The sequence below is a fragment of the Meleagris gallopavo genome, chromosome 17 (assembly GCF_905368555.1).
Source record: "Meleagris gallopavo chromosome 17, MGAL_WU_HG_1.1, whole genome shotgun sequence".
In the NCBI taxonomy this organism is placed as follows: Eukaryota; Metazoa; Chordata; class Aves; order Galliformes; family Phasianidae; genus Meleagris; species Meleagris gallopavo.
In genome coordinates, this window is record NC_139420.1 from 6,038,687 (window position 1) to 6,062,154 (window position 23,468).

The 23,468-nt window shown below is 43.0% G+C and overlaps 2 protein-coding genes and 1 long non-coding RNA gene across 9 annotated transcripts; 1 reads left to right on the plus strand and 2 right to left on the minus strand.

Moving 5' to 3' along the window:
• Positions 1-1,916: 1,916 nt before the first annotated feature.
• LOC109370332 (uncharacterized) lies at positions 1,917-4,562 on the minus strand. Of its 2 annotated transcripts, none has more exons than XR_014887024.1 (3): positions 4,359-4,562; positions 3,334-3,472; positions 1,917-3,235 (listed from the first exon to the last, which is right to left on the minus strand). It is a non-coding gene; the product is annotated as an uncharacterized LOC109370332 (long non-coding RNA). The 2 variants fall into 2 exon arrangements; XR_002120376.2 differs by having other exon boundaries at positions 4,328-4,562.
• A 57-nt stretch (positions 4,563-4,619) lies between these two features.
• TCTN1 (tectonic family member 1) lies at positions 4,620-16,913 on the plus strand. 4 transcript variants are annotated; one of them, XM_010720166.4, is made up of 15 exons: positions 4,621-4,849; positions 6,257-6,377; positions 7,799-7,929; positions 8,290-8,456; positions 8,855-8,942; positions 9,572-9,681; positions 11,242-11,262; positions 11,694-11,819; positions 12,689-12,814; positions 13,192-13,274; positions 13,617-13,757; positions 14,060-14,216; positions 14,970-15,095; positions 15,435-15,579; positions 16,102-16,913. In XM_010720166.4, the coding sequence occupies exons 1-14, from the start codon at positions 4,693-4,695 to the stop codon at positions 15,576-15,578; spliced, it is 1,698 nt and encodes a 565-aa protein (XP_010718468.1). In that variant the 5' UTR covers positions 4,621-4,692; the 3' UTR covers position 15,579; positions 16,102-16,913. The 4 variants fall into 4 exon arrangements, with proteins under 4 accessions (XP_085094662.1, XP_010718468.1, XP_010718470.1 ...); XM_010720168.4 differs by having other exon boundaries at positions 16,422-16,913; XM_085238535.1 differs by having other exon boundaries at positions 15,435-16,913.
• On the minus strand, positions 12,029-22,276 carry HVCN1 (hydrogen voltage gated channel 1). 3 transcript variants are annotated; one of them, XM_019621047.3, is made up of 6 exons: positions 22,198-22,276; positions 20,346-20,565; positions 20,068-20,172; positions 19,548-19,779; positions 17,539-17,651; positions 12,029-17,202 (listed from the first exon to the last, which is right to left on the minus strand). In XM_019621047.3, the coding sequence occupies exons 2-6, from the start codon at positions 20,535-20,537 to the stop codon at positions 17,137-17,139; spliced, it is 708 nt and encodes a 235-aa protein (XP_019476592.1). In that variant the 5' UTR covers positions 20,538-20,565; positions 22,198-22,276; the 3' UTR covers positions 12,029-17,136. The 3 variants fall into 3 exon arrangements, with proteins under 3 accessions (XP_019476592.1, XP_085094671.1, XP_085094672.1); XM_085238545.1 differs by lacking the exon at positions 22,198-22,276 and adding an exon at positions 21,420-21,543; XM_085238546.1 differs by lacking the exon at positions 22,198-22,276 and adding an exon at positions 21,420-21,512 and having other exon boundaries at positions 20,346-20,668.
• Positions 22,277-23,468: the final 1,192 nt, after the last annotated feature.

Here is a 23,468-nt window from a genome sequence, read left to right on the forward strand (position 1 = left end):
CTGAAATGGTATCCAAACTTCATTAAAAATAACCTGCCCGTTTGTAATTCTGTATGGGGAGAACGAAAGTGCAGAGACCACAAAGACCAACTTAAACCCAGCCTTGCTGAACTAGGAAACTGCTGCACAGCCCATTTTGCCATGGCCATCAGGGTTGTTGCTGCCTCACCTCCTCTTGTACCTAGAGCAGGAAAGGGAAGTGCATATTTTCAGAGTTTCCACAACAGTCATTCTTTCCCTCAACTCATTCTCTCTTCCTTCTTCTTGTCCAGGTCCCTTCTATGCTAAGACCAATTCAGCCTAATTCCTTCTTTAAGGCACCAGATTTCAGTCCTGCCTATAGTGCCGGTGTGCCCTGAGACAGCTCTCACCATCACAAGGTGTTCTGTCCTACGCTGGCTGGATGCACGTTGCTTCTCCATCTGTAATCCCCCACCTCACTTCCAACTGAACACGAGTTCTCCATGCCCCATCACAATGCATTCCCTAAAGCAGGATGGGACACGCTCTGCAGCGCTTTATCAATCGGCCATGCCTCACAGATTGAGAAACTCAGCATGAGAGCAGGGCTGTCAAATGCATTCGGCAGAGCATGACTCTGTGTTCCTGCAAGGGCATGCCGTGAGCAGTTCATAATCCCTCCGTCCCTGGTCATCCACTCAGGCTGGCCCAGACGGCCAAGGAAGACAACATCGTTTACGTAATAATAATTAACCTTTGCTGAACTCTTTCACTCCGGTGTGATGACAGTTCCCCCAGATGAAAGATTGCTATTGGCTTTCATTCAGAAGATCACTCGGCTCTTGGGAGAAAAAAATAACACCAAACCCCCACTTTATACAAGAGGATTGGTTTTTCCTACTATTCACTATCAGCACTGATAGATCTCTGTACGTACATTGCTGTCTCACTCAGTACTATTATCGTACCCAGGGCCAAGATCCTGCCAAGTGGTATTTGTTTAAAATTCTCAAATGCACAAATTTGGCACAAAAACTGGAGCAAAGGGCATTCCCCTGGTTACAGCAGCTGGGTGGAATCTTCCCACCTCAAAGTCCAAGATGCATTTAAATCAGTTCATTTAAGCTGCAAAACGAAATGAACTCTTCCTGCTAGGCTTGCTCAGACAGACTAATAAGTGAGATGGGGATCACAAAGCAAAAATGCTGTACAATGTAATCGACTGTTGAAGGCACAAGCAGTTTTTCAGCTTGTATTAAGACTGATTCACTTGTAGCTGACGTCAGTACTCCCTCCCTACTATCTTTGCCTTGGAATTGGAGTATGATAAATATTACCTGTAATGCCATCTGCTGTACAGAGGCAACACAGGGCTCTGAGGCTTCTCACGATTTATTTAAGAGTTAATGTTGTGCTAGAGCAGGATGTACTTCAGGCTTATTTAACTTTGTTTCGGCTTTAATTAAAAATGCCTGTCCACTTGTATTTTTAAAGTCATCTGTCACAGAGCAAAAACCATGTTTGCCTTGCAAAGAAGTTAGGACAGCATAGTTAATATCAAACAGGAAACTGCTGCGAAAATGACAGTGTTACCAGAAGTGCCCGCATGGAAGATGCAGGGTCAGGAGATCGCTGTCAGGGTGAACAACTAGGACCTCCAAACAGGACCTCTGTGATACCCTGGGAGAGCTGACATTTCATGCATCGATTTCTCCATTGGTTCTTTTAGAACTTCACCTAAGTTATCCAGCTTCTCTGTAAAATACAAACTACTGCAGGCTAATGGTAACTGTTACTTTTGCTGGTGTTTTGAATGGATCACACTGGAAATATCTGTTTGGAATATGCATATTTAAGTGCATACATATTAAACTAAGGCACATACAAAATTGTTTCCTCACAGGATTTTTTTTTCTAATTTTAAAGCACCAGGAATGATACCACTTCCTATAGGAGCTCTTTCACAACAGTAGGTCTGATGAGTACTTTCTGTTACAGAAAACTTCCTCACACTGAAATCTGTTCCAGGTCTGTTAAAAGCTTTGTGTATGGCATGTTCAAAGAGAGCAGCGCAGGCTCAGCCAACAAACAGCTTGAGCACCTCATCCACTGTAATTTATGAAGACCGTGTTTATTAAACTAATCCTACTCTGAGTTAGCTTAAACTTCCAAAAATAAACTGTTTAATCAAAAGGATACATAAGCAGAATTTCTGACACTTTCCATTGAAGAGAAACATATTGACTTTGCCAGTTTGTTCACCTAGATTTGAATATTTTTAAGTACGTTCAGGTTGGGTATTGATTGGTCCATGACTCTAAAAACTCTAGTTGTCTTTTGTTCTGAGAACAACAATAGTTTTGTATGTGTAGCAGTAATTAAACTACTTGAAACAACTTTAGAAGGAAAGGGCTGTGGTGTAAGTTAGTTATATGAGTGAAAATGAATTTTACTGAATTAGTAAAATATGCTAAAATGAGAGAAACTAAAATTTAGGTAATGTTTTTTGCTTTGTTGTAGCATTTCATAAAAGACACTTGTGTTAATTCTGTTTGTGTTTATAATCAGTCACTTGATGGACTTAATCCTGCAATGTTTGGATTGCAAATGGCACACTATAATGTTCAAACATATCAAAAACTTGTTGCTTGAAGTAAAATAGTAATACAGTAAATCTCTTAACATGTTTTTTAATAGAGAGCAATCTAGTGCATTTTAAACTGCTTGAATTTTCATTTCATAGGAATTCCCACATGGGTATCATAGTGCCCTTTTAAATTATTAATTAATTCATGTTGATGGATAAATTAAAATATCTCTGATGGAGGACATGCATTATTTATTAACATCCTGATCTTGTCCTACACGCTGTGGGGTGCTGCTTTTTGGAACCTGCTTCAGAAGTCTAACACAATGATGGGTTTTTGGTTTGTTTGGGTTTTTTTTTGTGGTGGTAGGATTTTTCAAATGATCTCTCTTATACTTGGCTTTTGCTTTGACTGTTTCTATGTCAGAGATTTTTTTTTTCTCCTAGTTTCTTTCAGCAAAGACTTTACTTATTGCATTTTGTTTGTGCATGTATTTCTGGAAGGAATTCATGATTTTATTGAACTATCACATCCCAGTGTTAAGGAATTCAGGGTTAATCACTTAAGCTTTAATAAAATGAAAAGTAACACAACACCTATGTTCATCCTATATTCCGTTCTTTTACAGCCAGTCCTGGGGATGGGGTTAGGTGAACTACAGGTCTGAGAAAAGTCCTAGGTTATTTCTGAAGAAAAACATCATGAGAAAAATAGGTTAATTGCTCTGTATGTTCCTACTGAACAGCCTCCCAGTTTCAGTGGTAGATGCAGTAAGAAATAATACCTCTTTACTCATCCAGCTCCTTCCCACATGTATTCAGGGTCCAATCTGTTCTTGAGATGAGCCCAGAGATTTCAGCAAGGCTTGCATTTCCTATCCACGACTCTGGTCCATTGTGTATAATCAGCTTCACAAAGTTATTCTGTGTGCAAAAGTAATGTATTAAATTCTATTTTCCCTTGTACGTTATCAACAGCTCTCTTTACTCATTTTAAAACCATAAGAAAAGTGTAAACAAATAGGGGGTGATTCATTGTTAATTATCTGATGATAACATTGTTGAACAAGTGATGATAAACAATAAAGCACCCATTTCCCTCTAAAACAACGAACTAAATTCCAAGTTTCAAAAGGTAGGAGAAACACCTTTATGCTTGTTACCTGACTACATGTGGTAGGTGGAAGCAGATTACTCAAGGAATTTCAAGGGGTTATAAGCCCCTAAATCAGACTCAGCTAAAGAGATGCCTGTTCTTTAACACCTAACAGTGAAGGAGAGAGAGCAGGCATGTGGTCAGACTCTCCCTGTAGGCAGGACAAGCACCACGGTAGTTAGAATTTTACTTTTATTTTACTTTCTCACAAGCAAGAGGATGTGGAAACTTCACTCAACCATGAGGAATGAAAAGAGCTTCACCTGCCTTTCAGCAGGCAAGAAAACAAGCCTCCTTTCCTTAGGGGCTACTTAAAGCCACCTGATTCTCAAAGCTACAGCTCTTTTAACTCCCTCAGCTGAATTCCACACCCTGTGCATCCTGCTTTGAGAGGCAGGGCTTGAGAGGCCGCAGTGTTCAGTGCAGCATAGCCAGCCATACCCTGCACCTCGCGATGAAGCTGCCAGGCCAAGTGAGAAAGGCTGTGGGGTGGAAGCAAAGCCCGGAGCTTGGCGTTTCTGAAGAAACACCAAGGAACTACAGGCGTTTGTGTAACTCAAGCTGAGATTTTCCAACTACCAGATCGGTACAAAATCACCCTCCTACACCACGAGATTAATTACCACAGAACGCTCAGAGCTGGAAGGGACGCACCAGGACCACTCTCAATACTTGCAGAGTACTGACAAGGCGAAGGAGCCGAGAAAAAGAAACGGATAAACTTTAAAAGCTAACGAAATGCGTATTATTAGAAATAAAGCTGCAAAGACACGCTGAACACGGGATGTTATAGGCCAAGAGGGGCCGTTCCCACACAACCCCTCACAAACATCTCGCGCCGCTTCCCATGATGCCCAGCGGCCGCAAGGGGGCGCTGTTTCCCATCACACTCCGCGCTCCCTGGTAACCGCGCCGTTGCTAAGAGAGACCTTGGCCGTTGCTAGGGGAGGCCTAGGCTGTCGCTAGGGGCGGCCTAGCAGCGGCCGTCATGGCGGCGGCGCTGAGATTTGGCCTGCTTCTTTTCTTGTCGCCGCTTCGGGCAGCCGAGCCCAGCACCGAGCTCCCATCCAGCCCTGAGGCGCCATCGAAGACCCGTGCTACCGCTTGGGAGCGCGGTCGTAGCGGGCCGGCCCCGCTCACGGACGGTGGGTGCCGGGTGGGGCGGGGGGCTGCGCGGCACCTGGCCCGAGGGGAGGCCCTCTCAGAGCCTTGTGAGAGCCTCTGCTCACTGCTGGGCCCTTGGGCCTCCTCTGTCTAGGATGAGACTGTGAGGCAGCTACCCTGCTTCCTTCTCCTGGTGTTTATTACTGTGGCACAACAGTTTGCCCCAAACTTCAAATCCAGTCCTGTTTCTGTGATATACAGTGCTATCACGACACAGATCACAAATGTTTGTCATTGTGCTGTCAGAAAGTGTTTCCCGCTGTCTTTTAGTTGGCAGTTAGACTTTTATTTAACTTCTGATTTCCCGGTGTAGTTGTCACCAGCACAGTTTCTCTCAAGACATGTTATCCCAGTCCATGCCTTCTTAGGGAAAAGCCCTAAATCCTCCATCTCGGAGAGAGAAATTCACAGTCTCATCATCTGTGTTCAGACTGCTCTTGTTGACAAGGTGAGCTAAAGGTTCCATCAGAACTCAGCTGACAGAACAACAACACCTCAGAGATTCCAGGAACAGTGTGGGTACTGTTCAGATGCTCAGAGAGCATCCAGGAGGCCCAAGAGAAGTGGGAAATAGTCAAATGGAAATAAAAGAGGGATAGTTTTGAAAGCAAGCATTCTTTTGAAGTCTTGTCTGCAGTGTCTGTGCTATCCATAAGTTTAGATTTATTACGGAACAGCAACTCTCAACAACAGCTCAATAAAATATTAAATATTCTTTGAATATGTAAACTGGAAAACCTAAGAGTGTTTTAAGAAGCTGCCAAATTTACTTAATATAGACGGCTTACAGTATTGCTAGAAATTGCTTTCTGTATTGTTACAATATTTAACAGTATCTAAAGACAGAAAAAACAAAGAAGTCAACTCTGGTTATGCTGGCACATCAGGGAAATATATTTCTGCATTCTGGGACATTCTCAATACTTGTAAATCACTGCTCTTATCAAAATGTTGCGAGTTTTTTTTCTTCCAAATATATGAAGCAAATTGATAAACTTAATTTCACTACCTTGTAACAAACAGATAAATGTAATATCACTACTTTGTTTGTATCTTTTCTTGTGCAGGACCCAGTTTCATACCTTCATACCTTCAAAATTCCTAAAAACTCTAGTTGTTTTTTCAATTTCATAGGGAAAAAAAGTGTCAGATTCTGGTACGCTCTCAGTTTTGTTATTTGCTCCTAATAGATTTGCTAACTGACAGCAAAGAGCTTTTAAAAATGACTTGGAGAAAACAAAACAAAACAAAACAAAAAACCAGCATGAATTTGAATATAGACTTTTGACCATTTTCAAAATAAGGCACGGTGAAAATTGAAAGTGTTAGGGGACATGCTGTAGTGTGCAAAGTTCCAGTCCTAATTGTAATTTTAATCTTTTCTCCAGTTGCCAAGCTGTGTGTTTGTGATCTGCTGGTGGCACAGTGTGATATAAATTGCTGTTGTGACCCTGACTGCAGTGCAGCAGATTTCAGTCTCTTTACTACGTGTTCAGTTCCTATTGTCACGTAAGTCAATAAATAGCTATCTGAAATACAAAATTCAGTTTTATTTGTCGCATGTATTTATATGAGCTCTATATTCTTCTCTTACAAATTCCAGTCTCTTCCCCTGCCATCCTAACCCCGTCCTACCCTTTCACTAATCCCTAGGCCTGTAAACTTTTGGCTCCCAACCAGGCAGAACAGCAAATTGGCCTCGCAGCCCAGTTTCTCATTCCCTGTTTTCGAAATTTGTGCTTCTTCCTTTTCTTCCTGTTGTACTGTCCTACTATGTGTGGGTGCTTAACTGATGAAGCCTTGCATTGAAGGAAGAAGAATGTATCTTCAGACCTTCATCGATATAATGCAGTGTCTAGAATTTAAGAAAGCTGATGCCACACGACCATCTGGCCACCTCCATAATCCAGTAGCAGCTTCTCAGTAACCTCTAATTGAGGTTTACAGTATCAACTAGAAACATGATCAATTCAGGGCTTAATGAAATAGTGTGAGTATTGCTCTGATCCTAGTTTTACAAGTCAATGGTCTCAGCCTGCTGCCTCGCTGCCAATCTGTCACTTTACAAACAGTAAAGTGTAATTCTATATGCATAAAGTAACATTGCTAGTTATTTTCTTGCTATTTACAGTTTATCTGAAAACCTAATTTTTTTTTTACTTAATTCCATCCTCTCAAAAAGGAGTTCTGAAAGCTCACTTTATTATCTTAATATAAAATCTCTTGGTGACTTCTCAGAACAATAAGTACAGCACTTCAACCCACCTTCTGCATAAATTATGCCAATCTGAATGCTGGGGTTTATTCTTGGTGCTTTGAAATTTGAATTAGCAGTCATCCCAGACTGCCATTTCTTATTGTTCTTGCACATAATGACTACTGCTACCCATTTATAGATATTTAGGTGTATCAGAAAGGTCTAATCAACGCCTTCCTGAACGACAGTTAAATTGCCTCAGGTGACTGTTCTGTCTTTGTCAACTAGAAATGCATAAAATGAAGTTGTAGTTGTCCCCAAAAATTCTTTTCTGTAAAATGTTCATTTTGCATGAAATTTCCAATGACTGCAAGCATTGTGGATCTCATTATTTACACTTGGATTTGTATACATTTGTGTAATTGTGGTAATAGCTGAGCGGATTTTGCCTGATCAGAGGTGAGAGGTTATATATGGTATCTGAAATACTGAGGAAAAAGGGTGTTTGATGCAGGATGTGATCCTAGTAACCTATGCTTCACCTCATGGTTTAAGTTTAGCTCCGTGCTTAAAAGGTCATTTTGAAAAGCTTTTTCACTTTCTCAGTATCTGCCATTGACTGCTTTAACCCTGCCTAATTAGCTATTTGCTGCCTCAGCACACAAAGAGAACTTTAAAATCTGGTCAGTAGTAACTTCTAGTGGATCACTGATTTTTTTGTTATTACTTGCAGAGGTGACAGCCGTCTTTGTAGTCAGAAAGCTGCTCTATATTCACTTGATACTGAAGCAAATCCACCAGAAAGAGTTTTTAAATTAGTTGACCATATAAATCCCAGTGTTTTCTGCATTCATGCTACAAACTGTAAGTAATGCTATTGCCAATATTAAGCATTAGACACCTGTTTTTATAAGCTCTCTAGGTACAAAAATAGACTAAAGTTAACAATAACTAAACTTGTCAGAAAACTGATTGTTCTGTGCTCATGACCTTTATGTTGTAATACTTTTATCTGTGAAACTATCTCGTACTCCAAGTCTTAGTCTTCCCTGTTGAAAGTATGCTCCTGGCTCTAACAAAGCTTAATTAACAATTTTATTTTATTTTCCATTTTATTTTTATTTTCCATTGGCAAATCAAGAGTTGAAAAGTGACATTTTCCTTAAAAAAAAAATTATATGTTTTATTCTAAAAGTCATCTCATTCTTTAAAATGTTTTGGCAGATGAACAAGCACTCTCTTTTAGCTCCCCTGAAATACCTACTGCTGAAAATTTTGATCAACTGCTTAGAAAATATGGAAGTGCTACTTTCAGTGCTGAGCCTGACAGCTGGAGTATGAACTCAGATGCTTCAGATTCTTCTGATGCAAGTGAAAGTTACAAATATGAGGTACATGATAGTATGATTCAAGTAGTATTAAATTGCTTTGTAAAAAAGCAAGTGGACATTGTTTGCATTTGCTTGTAAAAAATTGCAATACCGTAAAAGGAAAATTGTTGTTTTGTTCTTTAAAGATAGAAATATAAAAAGAAACGTGTCGTGTTGTATTGGCTTTCTTCAAAAATGAGCTAGATTTTTAAGATCTGACAAAAGTAACTAGCTGTTATGAACAAAGAAAGCTGTTAGTGGTGGCTTAAGAATTGATGTGCAAAGTGGTCTGTGGTGTTGACAGATGTAATGGAAAAAAGAACTTCTGTTATACAGATTTGCTGTTAATGCAAATGCTCTAAAACTTTCCATGAACCAAAATACACCTATATATTTGAATATGTCATTTTGTTTGGCAGTATGGTGTTCCCATACAGACGGTGGATGCATTTCTCAGGCTGCCTAGTCCTGTTGTCTCCTCTTGGTGCTCTGATGCAAACCCTGCAGGTTGGAAAATGCATTTGAATTCCAGTTTATTTGCGGTAGAATATTCTGTTCTAACTTGAGTTTAATCATTCAGTAAAGCATCACACACACCAATGGAAATTCAGATAAAGATTTGTGAACAAATGTTTTACAGATATCTTCTGAGTCTATGGAGGTTTTTTTAGACGTAGGTTGGAAGTTGTTTTGCAGCTGTTAGACATTCAGAGCTAGATGTGGGAGTCCTTGGTTGGTATCTCTTCTAAATGTTTTGTTTATGCAACAGTAAAAGACCACTGACTTAATAATTGATTTAATTGATACAGTAAAGTAGTACAAGGGTGACACTGTGAGGGTATGTTGCATAAGCATGACCTAACTGGGCAACCTCTTTAAGACATCTCTTTAACAGAATGAGGTTTCTTTCACAGTTTGAATGCAACTGGAGTCAGACTTGCAGACTTGAACCCTACATTTTGAACTTTCAGTTTCTTGAAAATCTGTAAAGGATAACAACAGCAAAAAAGAAGCTTGCATTTTCCAAGACCCGTTGTTATTGTTAAATATGTTCTTCTGTAGTTTTTTATTCGTGTTTTTCATAATCAGTCTTTAGTCTAATTGCCACGAAGCAATACTTTGTGGCTCTCTTCCAGGGTTCTTAGTACAGCAGGCTACAAAATGCATTCGATCAATCAGCGTGGAAAACTGTGACAACATTCAAGCAGCTAGTATGCTTTTTTATATCAACTCCAGCATTTTAGCAGTAAGTATGATCTGAAAGCATCATATAGCTGACTGTCCATATCACATATTGTTTTGCATTTCCAGAATTAAGTAACTGCTATTGCCTACAGGATATGATGTTTCTTTTTGATATTTAAACCATGGGTTAGGAAAAATCCAGCAGACTTTTATATAGAAAGCTTTTAGAAATGTTTTTACTTCATGCTGAAGTAACAGAAGCATTTACTCTTGTCTGCTTAGCCAGCAAAAGCAACGGTCTAGAAGATAGAAACTTGTGTCACTGAGCTAACTTTGCAGTGGCAGCAATTTTACTGCTTGTGCATGTAAATCTTTGTACTTAAAGAATCTGTAAGGTTGAATACTCTTCAATTTTTAGTAGTGGTGTTAACATAGAGTTAATGCACACGTGAGCAATGATCTTCATTATACTCCTCAAAGAATGTGACTTTTAGTCCTCTGAGAGTGAACATGTTCATATCCAGCCTACTACCAAATCCAGTCTGTGGCTGTTTTTCAAAGCTAGGGTTACCTTTTCATTCTTTTTTGAACAGGAGGTTCGTATTTATACAGAAGTCCCCTATGCAAATGTTGAGGAATATTAGAGAGGGCCGAATGGACAGCAAAGCTGGTTTGTAGGCAGCTCCCCTTGTGAAGATGGGACGTGAAAACAGAAAAATTATTTTGTTTTGGGGTGGTCAGAGGGCAGAGCAGGGAACCCTTTCGGTGCCAGCAGGTGGAGCTAGTAGCAAAAGAAATGGCAAAATCATCAGCCCAGGGAGGCCGGGGGCCTTTGGTGAGCAGAAAACCCTTTCAGAAAACCCCATCCTTAGGAGCTGACGCTCACTGCCAGGCTAGGCAACTTGAGTGATATGAAGGCCTTTCCAACAGTGACCGCGTGTAACCGTGCACTTGTAATGACAGAGGGATACTTAACTTCTCATTTATCTGTTTAGAGACCATGAAATTATGGACTCACTATCATGAGAATGGGGCAACAAAAGCTCTTCTTTGGGTACAGTCTTGCAGATTTCCTAAATTAGCATTCTGTGAATGGTTACAAATGTTTTTTGCACAGACTTTTAGTAGGAAGAATGTTCTCTAACACGCCAAGTAGGACCAACAAAATGATACACGGCAGTAGTAATGCCATACTGAGGTGCCTTCTCCTTTCTGGTGCAAATGAACTTTTTCAGTGTTAGTTCTGAGTTGCAATCAGCATCAGAGAGAAATACTAGATTTGTCTTGTACTTCTTGTATGCCTTGTATGTTTGTTAGGAGTGCAGACAAAGCTCAGCCTGGTGGAAAACTGCTGGTAGTCACTAAGAAACTTTCCAGTTGCTGCCAGGGGAAGAAGACCACTGAACTGTAAGATTTTGCATACTAGCCACAAATAGGAGTTATTTTCACACTACCTAGATACAGCAGGGTGTATCCAATGACTTTCAGTATTCAAAAATCACTGTAATGATAGGGAGTTAAACAGGCACAGCAATTAAACCTTAATTGCTTTACTTAACTGCTACTTGTAATAGTTCATACCTTTGCTATTGTTTGAAATTGCTCTTTTATTCTTCTCTAGGTGCCTAAATCAAGTCAGATGGTAAGTATCTTTCTAACTTGGAACTGGTGGGGGTAAACTTCTTACTCTGTTCTAGTCAGCGGGAGTTTTTCAGTGACTTCATCCTTATTCTTTAGAGCAAGAAGTAAAGGAAAAATCCCCTACACATGCCTTAGGACAAAAATGCTGCGGTTTTTATTCAGTAATAATATTAGCAACTCGAAGATAACATGCTACCAACAAGATAATATGCTATCTGCAGGCAACTTTAATCTGATGTAGTACCCCAGCATGAAACTATTAGCTAACTTTATTTGCTTTTTTAGTTGAACTTCATCAAGATGCTTACTTAAAGGACTATTGACTGCTGTCCCTGCAGAACGGAACTTCTGAAGAGTCACAAATATAACGATACAGAAAAAGCCCAAAATAATTATACATAATATTTGGAAATGACAAGGATTATTTTTCAGGTTAATATTACTGTCCGGTCCGTAGTTGTCCAGTCTCTGAATGGAATGCAGACTTTACTTAACAGCAGTGATGTCCTCAGGCACCCTATGATTTTGAATGAACTATGCATAAATGTAGTTCTTGGGGTAGGTATGACATTTCCTTTTCCCTCTTTTGTTTAGTGGAAAACGTGTGCATCAAATAATTTCTGATTCGCAACTTACAAAGATGTGAGAGAGGCCTTGCCATTTCCATATATTGTAGCATCTCCAAAGCTAGTATCACAAGAGAAACACAGACTTTAGGATAGAAGAATACATTTTGCAACAAAATAATAACAATATGCAACGTAAGGTGCAGTCAAGATGAAATATTTTTTATTATTGCTCTACATATATAACAGAATGGACAATAAATGAGTTTAGAATCCAGATCATCCTTGGGAGAATATGACTTAAGGCAGAGTGGTAGCAGAGACAGAGAAATACAGACTGCAAATTACCTCTTTATCCTGATGAAATAGATGAACATTAGAATTAACCTAGAAGTTTATCAAGAAGTCAGTTTTGAAGAGGCTCCAAACCTAGATCTGTTTTTAAACACTGCTAATCAGTGGCTTGATTTGGTAACAATCATCCTTTACACCTAAATATGCTGATGTGGCTACTAACTTCTTTGCAAATGTTATGGTTTTGTTAGATCAAATTATAGCTTTTCTTGTGGGCTTAAAACTCCCTCTCTTCTGAGATCAGAAACAATGGGCAAAATAGAATAAAATAACAAGCACTGAAAATACTGCTTAATTTTTAGGGGGAAGCTCAGTTTCTTCTATTTTCTGGGCCCATCCTTACTGCAACTGAGGATACAATACATCTCTACAATGTAGCTGAGTGTTTCTTAAACAAGGAGGAAGGAAAACAATACTTACATTACAATACTTACTTAAATTCCTTTATTTTAGTTCCATACTCTTATCTACTTGTTCTAATTAATATCTAAAATGTTTCATTTTCAGGTGAGTTATCATATTACATACACAGACAGAGGAGAAATAATAGAAGCAGCTGCTTCTTTTGTCTTAGGAACAGTTAACAAAGAAGCACTATCAATACAACAGAGCTTTGAAATCAGCTTTACTCAGGTAACTGCTAGAGATGTTATGGATGACTTGTTGAAAGACATTTAATTACAAAACTTATTAAACTTGAATCAGAACAATTGTTAGCAGCAAGGTAAAAATGTAACTTGTCCTGACCACACAGATGAGGCAGCATTTCAGAACTGGGCATTAAGGGCCACCAAAGTCAGTTTTTGATGTTTAGAAGACTCCTCCTGTCACTCTGCACAAGCATATCCAGAGAAAGCAAAGTTTGTCCCAGTATCAGAAAACTGGGATATTCTTACAGTGAAGCTTTACTAGTATACAAGGCAGTTAATAACTGGAAGATCACTGAAACATTTTACCATTTTCCAAATATTTCAGTACAAGATAAGTAATACTGTAAATTTGTGTTGCAGGTAAATACAAATCCAGTTCCTTTCAGTGGTAATCCTGGTTATGTTGTTGGACTGGCTGTAAGAGCGGGCTTCAAGCCACAAGGATATCCTTTCCCTATTGCAATTCTGCTTTCAACACTTGTTCTGCTCCAACTTCACAAAGATTTTCTAGCTTGGACACCCTATGCATTTCATCAGGTCTTTTCTGAAAGTAAATGCATGCTTTTCAGCTATGTTCTAGAAGTGACCAATGCCTGTCCTCACTGCAATCTCCTGGAACTGTTCAGTGAGGTAGACTCAGATCTTCATTGCATGCTCTAATGCTTCTTCATGGTTTAAGAGGAGTTTTGGGTTACTACAGCATTTTAGATGAATCTTAAGGATCTGGCTACAGATTCTTTCTTCATAATCCTCAAGTATTGTATTTCCCTTTAACTGTGTGTTACATCAGGGATCATTCAGAATACTAACAAATACAGTCAGCTCACTATTCTGCAAAGTTCAGCCAACCAGGATTGTCTCACAGCACAAGAAGCCAGAACCCCAGTGTTATTTGGTTACAACATGATATCAGGCTGTAAGTTACGGTAAGAGGACTTTTATTTTTTCCTTATTCAGTGCTTTTAGCCCCACAGCAACTCTTTCCAGTAGGATCTATTCACATCCTGGGACATTCATACTGCTGTAAGAGTACTGGGAATAGAGTACTTAATTATAAGAAATATCATTTAATTAACAGCGGTCTTTCTCTTGGAGAGATTGTTCACATCAGCAACTTTAGCCAGAAGGCTTGAACAGTGCATGACAGCAAGGAGAAATTACTTCTGTGCCAAACCAATGGATTTTGCTTTAACTTTTTTTTTTTTCTTCCCCCCGTCTCCCCTGGAAGAATTACAGCAGCTATGAATTGCCAGCCCTTGGCTCAGATCCTCCTAGATTTACTGATGGGACAAAGCTTTCCTGAATATGTGGCCTCATTTGGAAATTCTCAAGCCCAGGATGTGCTTGCCTGGGTGCCAATAACTCACCTTCGCACCTCAGAACAGGTGAAGATTAACTCTCCCCCCCACTATCATCCTTTCTATCTCCTGTTCTGTGATCTGAACCTGTTCTCAGCTTAGGTTTCTCAGACCTACAGGAAAAAAGTGCAAAAAAAAAAAAAAAGAAAAAAATACTGGAGGACAGTCCTCTGGAATATTCAGAAACAAGGAATATTTCCCTCTTGCTGTAAAGAGAGCATTTGTGCTACTTTGAGTGGGTTGAACAGTTCATCTTCAATTACAGCTTCTATAGAGTTTGGTTTTTTTTTTTTTTTTGCATCTTTTTTGCAGCTAAACACGAATAATTTCTATAAACAGGAACATGAGAGTTAAAAAAGAAATAATCTAGAAATATTTAAGGTTATAAAATTCAAAACTCTGCCCTGGCAAAGTTAAGGGTTTTCTACTGTCCCAACAGCATTACTAAAATGTTACTATTAGGAAAGCCTTCTTGCTGAAAAGAGCCAGCTCAGCACTATCATTAAGAGCCAAAGTCCTGCACTGCTCAGATAGAACAGCCCTACCTGAAGTTCACTTATGAGGTCAGTTTGTCACCTGTGGAGAAACTTCAGAGACACCCTCAAGCTTGGCTGTGCTGTCTGTGCAGGCAGCAGCCCAGGGCACAGGCACGGCTGAGCTGCTCTGCTAACCACCTGGAGTGAGCTTTCTGGGGGCATTGTGCTCATCTAATAAGATGAATAAGTAATGTGGTTACTCCCATACAAGTCAGACAATGAGAGGATTTCTAACACTTTTCAGAGCTCCTGCCAAATACCAGTAGCACTTGAAATAGAAGTGAAGTGGACTAAATATGGATCCCTAGTCAATCCACAAGCCAGAATAGTAAATGTTACAGCAACAACCACTACTACTACATTGAAGCAGGTATGTAATTAAATTACAGGATCTCAGATAAAAAGAATGGCTTGTTTTGCTTAGGTATCAGCTGTGCAACAGTGACCTGGTTAATCTCTCTAGATAAAGATAACACTTTATATTAGAAAGTATCACACCCACCAGATTCTGTTCCAACTCAAACATGACTGTGGGCAGCTTGCCAAAGCATACTTCAATAAAATTTGTACATCAGCCATGAAAAGAATTGTGGAACTATACATGGAAAAATCTTATTACAAATAACAGCAAAAAACAGAATTCAGTTTAAACAAAGCAGTCATACAAGGAGAAGAGCAAGGCTAATGTCCATTTGTATTTTCATTGCAGCTTCCTCTGGGAAGAGAAAGGACTATTCCTATAACAAGTTCTGTTGTTTTCACTGATATTTCTTCACCTGCAGAACCAGGCTATAAAGCTTGGCCCACCATTAATGCCAAGTTACCCCATGACTTTTTCTTCCCATTTGTCTAAGGTGAGTGCCCAGGACAGTTTCTTCCCAACTGTGGCCCATCAGTTTCTTCCAAACTGTAGGCATGCTGAGTTAAAAATTCTCCAATAGAAAAACAGGTGAGCCCTTGTGAGGGTTCTCAAAAGCTTTAAGGCAGGGAAAAAAAAAAAGAAAAAAGAAAAAAGAAAAAAGTATGAGTGATGAGTTGCCAATTGCACTTCTGCTGGGAGGAAAAAATGCAGCCAACAAGAAGCTCTTGCTGCAACAAGCTGGCCTGTCAGCACACATTCAGCCAGCAGCTGGGCACTCTGAGCTAGCCCCAGATCAATGGTCTGGGGCTCACAGCAAGCAGGTAGAAAGGGAAGGAGCAAGCTCCATAGGAAGCTAGGCTTTATTATTCTGTGAACAGCAGAGCTAACTGTTAATTAATCATGTGGCATTAGATAAGGCCTCTGCTTTATCTACTTCTATAGATGAAATATATATTTCTAGTTATTTTCCCCAAACCACTAATTAATTACAATTCTTTTTTAAAAATGTGAACAGTTAAATGATGCTTTCAGAAGAGCTCAGTGACCCTCCAGCTGGCTGTGGCTAAAATCAATTGAGAAGCCTGCTACAGTCAACACCTTTTGACATTTCTATTCTTCAATTCTCACTCTTAAAATATATAAAACTATAAAATACCCCAGGGATGATAGTACCTGAAGAAGTTGACACTGTATTCAAACCCCAGCCTAATCCTTTAGAGTATGCTTCCTAATTTATTTATTTTTCCTGGAGTCTAACTGTTCCCAGAAGTCCACTCACCTAGATCTTGTCTTACATATACTAATTCTTTTAATGTGTTGATTTATGAGCTGCAGAAGCAGATGACTTTGTAGCCCAGCAGGCTGCAAATGAACACTTAAATGGAAGAAGAGATGACAGAATACAGTATCAGAACTCAGATCTGCTGTTGAAAAATCAAGCATTGTTTGACATGTGTTTGCCTCCATTTTGGTGCTCATTTGATCACCAGCTAAAGAAGTCAGATGTTGGTATTTTTGGAAGTGAACATTACATAAATAATGAAGTGGCACAAGCAGCAACAGAAAAGGAATCAACCAACAGTATGAAAAGAACTGTTGGCAAAGAAGAGATGTAGCAGTGGTGAACGGTCAGCTGTGAGAGAAGAAATGACCTCTCCAGCCTGGATTCTTACGTCTGCTACAGCAAGTTTCTACAAGGTGTTGCAAACAAAGAACCTTATCACTGAAAAACATAATTCCTTGAAATGAGTAGTACTTCCTGAATGTACAGCTTGTAAAGTTGTGTCTTTATTAAATTATTTTGCACTTGTCTGTACAACTGTACAAGGGTCTTACGGAGTCACTGTTTACAGGGAGTACACATTTAATTTTCCAGTAAAGCTATTTTTGCGATCCCAAGATCTAATCAAAGTGTGGTCAAATAGGAAACATTTACAGAAACACTATACCAGAGAAAAGCAGGCAGAGAGGAAAACCTTTCGGGTCAATCTGATACGTTTCAACACTGCACTCGCCACGGCAGACTTCCCCACCTTGGAAAACTGGCCTTCTACGTTTGCTCGCTGATGAGCCCGTGCTGTTTTAACATCCTGGTAAGCCTCTCAATTTCTTGCTCCTGTTGGAGACAAAAGTCACCTCGTTCACACAGCTCTGACCTTAAAGTAGTTTCCTAGATTCCTACAGATCTTCCCATTGCTGAAACGTGTCTCACTGCAGGAAAACAGGACAACCTGGCTAACACAAGTAGGACAGAGGTAGCCGTCATTCCTTTGAAATAGAAACAGCTCAGGGAAGCACAGGCAAGGCTGTGGTTCCTCACAGACACAACCTCACAACTTGCTGATGAGGAAACCAAGCTGGCAGCAACAAGCTTGCAAAAGAATCCCAGGCCAGCTTGTCCTTGGGAGCAGCTGGGAGGTAAAGCATGTTTAATTTAAAAGTGTTTTCTTACCTTCTCCACACAGCTGTGTTGAAGTTGTTCAACCTTTGTTGCGAGTTTCAAGTTCACCTGCTTTAGCTTGGACACTTGTTGTTCAGAGCGGGTCTTCACCGATAAAATTATTCCTGTGCAACAATTCACAGTGGGTTCATTTTACAATGTAAAACAACCACTAGCAGGAGGTGAATGGTACACAGGGAGTTAACCTTGTTCCTCTCAAGCTCTGCTTCTGTCATCTTATAACCACCTCTCCCAAGCGCTTTTCTTAATGAGGAGGTTTTTAGATGAGCCACCCCAGGGACTCAGATACCGATGCTCTGCTGGGAAGAGGCAGTCTGGCCTCAGAGCTGAATTATTCACTCAAACTGTCATTCAAATCCTGAATTTGAATTCAGTCCGTTGGCAGAGCCGGGGGGGATGTAACCAGTGCCTCGCACAGTGAGGGGCTGCATTCTAGCAGGGCTCACATCACAGGACCTGCTGAGCAGCAGCGCACAGCTCAGCCCCGGGCAGATCACTGCTGCCAGGACCACACGGTTTTAGTTTCAACTTGTGCAACCCAGCAGCAATGGCACACAGTTCCCCCTTAGAGCAAAAGTGACACTTCTCTACCAAATTATTCTTAGGTTATTACATGTGAACTCAACCCACACAGTGAAGGCAGTTTCTTCCCACCCTTTTCTGAGGAGAAAAAAAAAACAACCAACCAACCAAACCAAAAACTTGCTTGGTAAGAGCATCAAGAACAGCACGATCTCCCTACCTGACAGCTCTTCTGGCTGTTTACAGAACAACATGCACTAAGTCAGCCACCAGTGCATGCCTGTGTTTCCAGTGCTACAGGCAGCAGGCCTGCAGTTTTGGGGTTTCATTTCTCCGAAAACAAATGAGCAATGCTGCTTATTTGCACTGACAACATCAAACAGCTTCCATCTGCTGTAACCCAGCCTCTACCAACCGGCAGGGACTGAAAGCACCAAACTACACAGTGGTTTGGTACCAAGCAGGTGGGCATGGTGAGCAGCCCTGCCATAGGAACAGAAACACTCAACGATAAGGTTTCTTTGCAAATGCAGTGCTGTTTTTCACTATGAAATGGTGCATTAAGAGATACCAAGCTCCTGTGGCTTATGCATCTACACACCAGGCTGCTTTCTGTCCAACCTCCACTCCCAAAGAGCCTCAAGTTGCTCTCATCCTCCTCTCAGCCTCCAGAGACACTGTTCCCATCAGAATGGTACCAGAGGTGTCAGTTATGGGGGACTAAGAATCTCTTTTCCTCCTACTCTGACTCACAGGACTTACACCAAGCACTCACCAGGAGTGCATTTGTAGGCACTGGGCTGGGGTCTATACTTAGGCTATGGTTTCATGCAGGAATTAGGGATAAGCTCATTGCCAGAATATTCTTAAAAAAATAAAATAATCACAAAATGACCTTTCTTCAAAGGTAGGAAAATGGTTCCAGCTATGGCAAATTTAGAAATGTCAGAACTTATAACTATTCACCACAGTTTATAATTCCTACAGAAAGGTCTAATTTGGGAACATCTTGTATTCCTCTTTTTACAGCAAATCCTTTGCCTCCCAGCAAGAAAAACCCAACAGAAGATCAAGATGTTCCCTGCAGCACCCCGGGGGGGATGACGGAGCCGCAGCAGAGCGACAGAGCCATCAAACCACACTGGTGCAGTTCACCTTGCTCCCTGCTAAAGCATTGCCAAGAGGATCCTGCGATGCAAACAACGCTGTGCGTCACATCCCTTCGGGAGGGAGCTATGCAAGAACAGCGTTCCAGTGGCTTGCAGGGGAACGTGCTGCTGTATGTCCGTCACCGAGTCATCGCACCCACACGAGCAATGGGTTGTTTTTGTTCCGGACAGATTACAGCCTCGCAAAGGTCACACTCCAGTAAAACTTAATTTGGTGAGAGAACAGGACCCTGCGCTCTTTCTTTGAGATGGGAAAGAACATGCAAGGTAACTCAGGGAAGGGCAGCAGACCCAGGCTGTGCCACGTACCGTTGATGATCCTGGCCACACGCCACAGCCGCAGCAGTATCAGGAGCCCCACAGCTTCAAACTCGTGCTCCCGAAAGAGGAGGACGAGGTCGAGGATGAAAGACACGACGACAACGATGCTGTCCAGCACTTCAAACTTGTGGTGGAAGAACTCCCGGCCATAAATGAAGATTTTAAACCCAACCTCAACCAGGAAGATGGTGAGAATGGAAAGGGAGAGGTAGTGGAAAACCTGGGAAAAGAGAATGCAGATTTAGAGCTAGGAACCCCTTCCAGCTGTGTGTGTGGGGCAGGCTGGGAGCCTCTGCCACTGGTGTGCCTCTCTGGTCGAGCTCTGCAGGAGACTTTTCTGGCTGAACCAGAAAAGAGGAATGGTGAGCACAATGCAGCTCTGCTGACCCCAAGGAAATTGCTTGGGCTGCTGCTGCACAGACCATGGGCTTGGTCAGCTTTCTGGCAGGCTCTGTAGCACCAAAGAGAGGGGAACAGCAGTTCCCCTTGATTCTTTCTTGTGTTTTACCTTTGGGGCTATGTGATATTTGTCTGGATGGATGATCTTCAAGTCCATCAGCAATTCCCCAAGGACCAGCAAGGCATCCACGATGACCAAGAAGACAATGACAATCTGTTGGAGAAGAACTCAGGTGAACATCTCCTAGTGCAGCAAATGGGCACAAGTCCATAGGAAACCACTCAGCTCCCACCCTGCACCCGATCCCACACCGTTTCTGCTCCCACAGGTGCCTTCAGGCCGAGCTTTGCCTTGTTTCCCTTTTGCCTATGCTTACCCTGCCTCACCTGAAACCTGCGTGAACTGAAGAGCTTCTTCATCACATCTTGGAAGGTGACGTGGCCACGGGAGGGCTCCAATTTGATCTCCGAGTCCTTCTCCCCATTGTCCTCCTCCTCTTCCTCCCATTTCTGATAATCGTTGCTCCACTGTACGGGGTCATCCCCCACCACCGTGAAGTGCTTCAGGTACCGGGACATGGCTCCGGATCAAGCGGGCATCCCCTGCCTGCAGGACCAGAGCTGAGCGTCACCTCCCCAGGGACACAAAGTCTCCTGTTTCAGCACCGTGAGCGTGACAAGAGCGCGGCGCTTCGTTCTGAGAACAAAGCCTGCGGACGGGAAATTGCTATACGGTGCTGCCGCTTGCTTTGCATCACCGCCCACGGCACAGCGTGAGCCCCCACCACCTCCCAGGGCTCCATGCACTGCTGAGCTCTGAGGCTCTTCCTCAACAGGTTGCTTCCAAACATACCAAAACTTCAGCTACAGGAGAACAGCAGCAGCCCTTATTGAGACCAATCCTCGCTGCGCACCCAGAGCCTCCCTGAGCCCAGCTCCTCCTGGTCCCTCTCACCCCAAACAACAGCTGTGACTTCCCTTCCTTTGCACCATCCCAGATCCAGCCCAAACCCGTGGATGTGGCCTGACATCGAGCAGGGCTGCGGGAGGGGCTCTGTCTGCTTTTGTGTTCCCCTTTCATAGCCCTTCCTGTTCTGGACAACTTGGCGAGCTTGCCCAGGCAACCAACCCCACTGACAACCCTCTCTTGATGCCAGTGCATAAGTGCATCCCCATCCCATCCATTCCTGGCAGGAGCCCAGCATGGGCCGACGCTCGAAGCTACCAAACTGAGGGGCCGCAAGTCACAGGATCCAGAGCCGTCACTGTGGCATAGGACAACCCAACGCAACCCCAACCTCTCCACCTTGCTGACACCGAACCGGAGCCGAGACGTTCCCAACACGGGGCCAAGACCCAAAGGAAGACGAACGCCCATCCAACACCTTCACCCTCGGCCTGGGAAGCCGTGGCCGGGCCCCGCCGACCCACAGCCCCCCACCGCCCCCGCAGCCCCCGTACCGTGCGCGTCCCACTGCCGCCGCTTCCCTCCCGCTGCAGCGGAGCTCCCAGCCTGGCCCCGCCCCTCCCGGCCGGGGGCGGCCCCACTGCCCCGGCCCGGCCCCACCGACCCCCCCCCAGCCCGGAGCCTCGCTCCCTGCTTGCTGACGTTTTCCGTTTTCGCAGCATTTTTTTCCCCCAGTTTGGCCCCGATGGACGTCCGTGAGCGGAAGCTGCAGGAAGAGGATACACCAAATGGATGTTAACTTTTGGGTTGTTTTCCTAAACTTTTTTTGCAAAATCTGCTGCGTGCTCGTTTTGCAAGAAACCGACACGAGGATGGGCACGGAAAGGAAGCCCGAGCGCTGAGACCAGAGCTCAGCTGCTGAGGATCAGTCCCACGGAGCAGACGGAGGTCGGGATCAGGAGGATTACAACGGTGTAAATCTGAGAAACCAAGCCAGATTAACCCACCTCCATTTTTAGAGGCCCTACTTGCTTTGGGAACCCACTATCTTTCAAACACAGCTGCTTTGGGAAGCGCACCGAGCAAATTCAGATGTAAAAGGATCAGGAAGGAGTCTCCGCTGCAACAAACTCAAAATATTCTCAGTGCTCCACCAAAGAAAAGCTCTCTGTTTTTACCTGTTTCTCTTTCCTCCTAGAGAGCCTAACGCTTTTCCTGGAACCTTAACCCAAGCACACAGCCCTGTCCTCAGCCCGTTCCCCAGAGTGAAGGGGAAGTAGTGCGTGCAATGCCCAGTGCAGAGTCCCAGAGCCCCCTCCCCACAGCACCTACTTGCAGAGAACAGCACAGGTGAGACCCTGCAGCAGGCAGGGAGGAGGAGCTTTAACCTGGGCGTTTCCGGCTCATTTAAGCATTTGGTCTCAGCTGGCCCTCAGAACACCAACGCAATTAGCAAATGGAAGAAGGCAGCAGCTCAGGACTGAAGCTGCAGACAGCAGTGCTTCCTCGTGAGAGCCCGAATCTGTTCTCGGTAAGGAGTGCAGGATTTAAGGTGAAAACACCGCCAGCTGCTGTGCTGTGTGAGAACTGAGTCAGCCATCAGGATGGGGAATGCAGGTTAAGCTCTGTGGGTCAGAGAAGTACCTTGTGCTCCTGGCTGCCATCAACTCCGTTCTCACTGTGGAACGGGGCCTCCACCGACTCTGATCCATGCTGGAGCAAATTGTCGTTGCTCCTCAGCTTGGGGACAACTTTTCCAAGGCCAAGAATGCTAAGAGCAGCTCTTGAGGATTTACTGTCAGCTCACCCATGTTCTTCTATTGCCAGAGCACACCCCCATCACAGCTGACTGATTCTACCAAATTAAAAGAGGGGAGATTTAGATTGGGTACAAGGAGGAAGTTTTTACACTGAGGGCAGTGAGGCACTGCACAGGGTGCACAGAGAGGTGGTGGTGCCCCATCCCTGCAGACAGCCACGGTCAGGGGACAGAGCTGTGAGCACTGCTGGAGCTGTGGGTGTCCCTGTGCACTGCAGGCAGTGGGAGCAGATGGCCTTCGGGGGTCCTTTCTGACTCCAACCATTCTATGATTGGTTATTTTTAATCCATTTGCTGAAGGCAGTCACTCTAGAAAATATATATGTAATGAGTGTACATAGTGTTTTCTTTTTATAGTAACAATGCTTTTAACCTTGTTAATTGCAGGATGAGCCTCCCCGCACTGGGATGGTGTCGGGATGGTGTGCCCGGGCTGCAGGCACTGGGACAGAGCAGGAGCCTAGCGCTGCTGCAGCCCATGCAGGAGGTCAGCAGCCTCTGGGCTGTTTCACTGCTGTGGATGGAGGCGCGGTGATGCTCAGCATTGGCCACCTGCACCCAAAGCGGAACATGCAGAGAGTGCGGATACTGAAATGAAGAGCTTGGGCTGCATCTGACAAAGAAAAAGACATGCACTCCCCAAGGTCCCCAAAGAGAACGTGCTCAGCGTCACGTTCTGCAAGCCAATGCTTTGAATAAGAACCGCTTTGCACAACCCCGTGTGAGCCAACAGCACAAAGGAGCTCAGCCCATCTCCAGCACCTGCACTGCAGCCTTGCCTGCC